The sequence below is a fragment of the Montipora capricornis genome, chromosome 2 (assembly GCF_036669925.1).
Source record: "Montipora capricornis isolate CH-2021 chromosome 2, ASM3666992v2, whole genome shotgun sequence".
NCBI lineage: Eukaryota > Metazoa > Cnidaria > Anthozoa > Scleractinia > Acroporidae > Montipora > Montipora capricornis.
The window spans coordinates 19,941,241-19,946,240 of record NC_090884.1 but is presented as its reverse complement, the minus strand read 5'-3'; the positions used below and the strand labels follow the sequence as shown (position 1 = coordinate 19,946,240).

The following is a 5,000-nucleotide window of genomic DNA, read 5'->3' as shown; positions in this document are numbered from 1 at the left end:
AAAAATCATGCATATGCTTGCCGTGTTTGTAGATCAGGGTATAATGGCTCATAACCCATGATGGCTTAGCCAATCAAAACTCTCGAATTGCATTATCCAGTGATCCAGTTTTTAATTATTGGTGATAGTTAGAAATCCCTAAACTACATATCATGAACTATCATCAACTATCATGCACGTGGTCAAACAGAGGGAGGAAATTAGTGATAGTCAATGATAGTTTACCAGAAGTTGTGTATACAAGCTGAACGTAATGCTTGTGGAGTCTCTGTGAAAACAGTGTTGTGAAAAGTTGTAAACACATTATGAACTTTTTGAGGTGAAAGGGCGGCAGCCTGTTTTGTTGTCCTGGAGCCCGTTTCTTGAAAGTTCCGAAACTTTACGGGCCATTTTCTGGTGTAACAATTCCCTCTGTATCTCAAAAACAAGATCACAGTTAGTTTGCTTTTTCTGACCTTTAAAACCAATTTAAAAGATCAGTGCTCCTGAAAAAGCGTTTGGCAGGTTCACAAATGGCTTTTCAGGCCCGAAGAGTTTTCAGGACTTTTGAGAAATGGGCCCCTGGAATTGTTAGATGATACATGTATATTGAAAGATGAAGCTGGAGATCAATGTGTCTTTTTCTGTTGTTGATCTTCTTCCTCCTCGTCATAGTCAAGATTTTCATCATTTTCTTGGTCTTTGGTTTGTTGATTTTTGTTATTTTCCTTGTCACTTTCAATAACTACAAGGTCTTGATCTGCAGCCATTAATCTTGGCGGAGCAGCCATTTTTTAAATACCTGTGCCTACCCATTTTGGGTGGAAACAGCTGACCACAAAACTGTCAGTGACTATCATGTTTGCGGTCAAACGGGAAAAACTATCATTGACTTGACGTGAGCAGGTTCAAAATGAATGATAGTTCATGAAACAGAATCTGATGATAGTGCATGATATTTGGTGGTCAAACGATAGCGTGTGTTTCAGGTATCATTGGCTATCATGCGCTGTTTGACCAGGGCTTTACTTCTGTACTGAAAGTGCTCCACATAATTGTAGATTGAAATTTTTAGTTGAAGAAATGTAATAGAAAAGTGAGACTGCATTTTAGTCACTGTGATACCTGTACAATGCAGAACTTTTCACTTTAAAATTCAAAAGTTACATTTGAAATTTTAAAAATGGTTCTTTTTATCTGTTGTAAACCATTTAGCATGTTGTGTCAGACAAAAGAGTCCTTGCCATGGTAAAAAATGCAGCTGCTGAGTCCGACGAGGAAGAAATTTCTGATAACAGTGTTCGTGATTTTGTAAGTACCAAAGTTGTTTTTTGCATGCTGTCAGTCACAATAATTATTGAGGATAGACCTCTGGCTTAATTGCAAACAGCATTATTTTAGTAATTAATACATGTAACAGCAGATTGCAATGTCAAATTTGCAGTTGTGTTTGAAATCCTGCACAATTTTTAAGCAGTCTGGGAACTGGTGTGAACATGTTCGAATTGTTCTGATGGAGGACAAACATATGTGAAGCTGGGCCAAACAATATTATTGTGTATTCCTGCTTTTAAATGTTCCTTCTACTTGTCTGAAATAATTTTCTGGAAGTCTTAAGACAAAAATATCAATGAGTGGAGTATTAAAAACTTGACCTAAAGAAGAAAAGGGCCACTTGTAGAAGGAGCTTACATGTAAGTTGTAGTTTCCTTGATGCTTAATTTAATCGAATTTATAAATGTATAACATAGAAGGCAAATTAGTAAATGCTGATTGGCTGAGACAGAGGGCATTTTGTATTAATTTTGGTAATTTCCCCGTGCAAAATTACTTTCATTATTTTATTCATGTAGTAAATGTTTTTTAGTGGGGCTGCTTTCATTGCTTTGGTGTCATTGTACAAAAAAAAAATTAATTCAGCTGATTGATGCATGTCAATGAACTGTTATACAGTCATTGACATATTACTGAACACTGAAATGGCTTCTTATAAAATTGTGCAACAGCGTGCATTTTTGACCTTATTAAAAGAGAATTTTGCCCTTTACATTACGAATAAGTAATCACATGTTTTCTTGTAAAATTAAGGATTACTCTTAATAATAATAATAATAATAATAATTTTATTGCTTCTATAGCGCATGATACATGAGAAGATGCTCTCGTGCGCTTTACAATGACAAAAACTAGAATTCTACTATTTACAATCAACTCAGTTACATGAAAAATGGAAAAATCTAAAGCTAATTAATATTCCAACTATAAAATTGCATAATATCAACTATAAATTCATACTTGATCAGATATTCTGTAAATTATAAGCTTTCCGAAATAAATGAGTCTTAAGGGCTTTCTTGAATGTTTGTACGTTTTGAGAATGGCGGACTGCACGTGGTAATTTGTTCCATAAAGCTGGTGCAGCCGCTACAAAGCTACGATCACCTAATGTCTTTAGAGTTTTTACTCGAGGAGGCTGAAGAAGAAGCTCATTAGTAGATCTAAGATTATATGTACACTGAGTCCTAAGGGTGATCAATTCAATTAAATACGCTGGTGCAAGACTATGGATTGCCTTAAAAGTAATGAGCAGTATCTTAAACTGAATGCGAAATTTAATGGGTAACCAATGTAACATTTTAAGGGAGGGGGAAATATGATCAAAACGCCCTACGTTACAAATAAGTCTTGCTGCTGAATTTTGTACCCGTTGGAGTTTGTAAAGTTCGGTGGCTGGTAGACCATATAGTATACTGTTACAATAGTCCAAGCGACTCGTGACAAGGGCATTGACCAGGATCTGCGTGGTTTCACGACTGAGGAATTTCCTAATTTTTCTTATGTTATACAAGTGAAAGAAGGCAGATTTGCATAGGCGATTGATGTGGCTGTTTAGTTTGAGCTGATTATCGAACCAGCATCCGAGGTTCTTGACTTCAGAAGACGAGGAGACTTCCACCGTTCCCACATTGATCGAATCAATGTTGACTTTCGCCAGTTGCTGCCTAGTCCCAATAACTAAAAATACCGTTTTGTCATCATTTATCTTCAAACGATCAGCCAGCATCCACTTCCTTATGTCGTTGATACACGCTTCCATGGCTACCACTGCGTTGGCGGCATGTTCGGGATCGGGTTTAAACGCAACATAGAGCTGAGTATCATCGGCGTACGCATGGACTTGGGGGAGGTGTCGCTCGATGATGGTAAAGAGCTTGCTGGCGTAAAGAACAAAGAGAAGAGGACCTAGGCAGGAACCTTGAGGGACACCACATTTCACTTCGAACTTTTTAGATGTATGACCATTGATCGACACTGACTGGGAACGCTGGTATAGATACGACTTGAACCACGAGAGCACGTTACCAGAGATACCAAAATCTGACTTAAGACGGTTTAACAATATCGCATGGTCTACAGTGCAGTTACTCATATTTTCAGAAATTGCCCTGTCATTGCACCCCTAACTAAGGCAATTTCTGCAATGTCTGAAAATGCTAGTGATAATACACCTTTAATCCTTAATTATTATTTTACTTGGCTCCATGTGATTACCTATACTGAATCACTGAAAGTGGGATTTATAAATGATTTTGCTTGTTGCTTTTTGTCTGGGTGCTCTTTCATTTTATGAATTTATGTATGCAATTTAACAGCTTTTCTCCCAGTAGCATATCTTTTAACTGTAAAAAAGGGACATTTTGCTCTCAAGAAACAGTGAAGTCAGCTTACCACCAGGGTTAGGAAAAGGTAGTTCTTTTCTCAGATTTAAAGAACAAGTGGCTGGGAACAAACTGGGAAAAAAAAAGATAATTGAGGGCTACTTGCGAGGAAAATGTGAACCATTTTTTTCTAAAAACCAAAAATAACATACCAGGAATTACTGCAAAAAATATGTACCTGCAACTTTTTTGCATATTCTTGAATAAAAATAAGTTGAACTCAAGCTTACCATACTCAAACGACTTCTTCAAGGATGCTGCCAAATGCCAACAAACACAGAGGTTGAATTTATGAGATTTTAATACAAGTAGTCCAAAATATTAATTGCTTTTCTTTACACTTTTAAAAATTGTGTATCTACACTTTAGCAGTTACATGTATTGCATACTCAATCTAGGTTAAATACTGCTTACTTATTTTCTCTTGAGATCTCATGCAGGCTGACATTAACTTATTTTGTGATATCTTTATTGTTTTGCAAAGGGACCAAAAATGACCAGAGCAAAGAGTAAACAGACAAATCAAGGAGATCCAATCGCTGTGTTGGTTAGTAACTTAATTAATGAATATATAAACAACTTTGTTGAAATGACGTTTAACAGTAGCTGCAATTGAACTGCATCTTTGATACTCACCCCAGCAACCTGTTTCTTGAAAATCCTGAAACCTTTCGGGTACTACAGTTCCCTCTGTATCTTGAAAAACTAAAGCTCATATAAGTCATCAAACTTCACAATCATTTTTACATTTTGTGACCCCTTTTTGGGGTTATCTTGAAACCATGTTGAAAGACCATTTTTTTCAAAACAAGCAGATAGCGGTAATTGTGAAGAAGAGCTCCCCAAAAATCCTGTCGGCCGACTGTCGGTCAACTGTCGGCCGACAGTCGGCCGACTGTTGCCCAACTGTCGGCCAACTGTTGGCCGACTGTTGGCCGACAGTTGGGCAACAGTCGGCCGACTGTCGGCCAACAGTCGGCTGACTGTTGCCCAACTGTCGGTCGACAGTTTGTGTTATGTTTGAGGCCAAAGTGTTGGCCGACTGTCGGCCAACAGTCGGCCGACAGTCGGTGACCTGTTGGCAATCTGTCGGTAACGTGTCGGTAACCTGTCGGCGGGACAAACTAATATGATCGCAAGCATTTACTTGTCTATTGCTTCTAAACTACGCGAAAAGAGCTAAAGGCAGTTCATAACGATACCTTGAGCAGCACTTATACTACTAATATGGCTTTTGTCCACTGTTTTAGCGTTGGCTAGCGATACTTGCCCACATTGTAAACATCATTCATACATACATGA

At 37.8% G+C, this 5,000-nt stretch overlaps 1 protein-coding gene across 1 annotated transcript in view; it reads left to right on the top strand.

Annotated features, from left to right (window-relative positions):
• Nucleotides 1-5,000, top strand: part of LOC138039036 (uncharacterized) — a 53,888-nt gene that overhangs the window by 1,069 nt on the left and 47,819 nt on the right. The window contains exons 2-3 of the mRNA XM_068885192.1: nucleotides 1,195-1,290; nucleotides 4,183-4,245. Coding sequence (XP_068741293.1) covers nucleotides 1,195-1,290; nucleotides 4,183-4,245 — 159 coding nt within the window. The remainder of the gene's footprint in view (nucleotides 1-1,194; nucleotides 1,291-4,182; nucleotides 4,246-5,000) is intronic.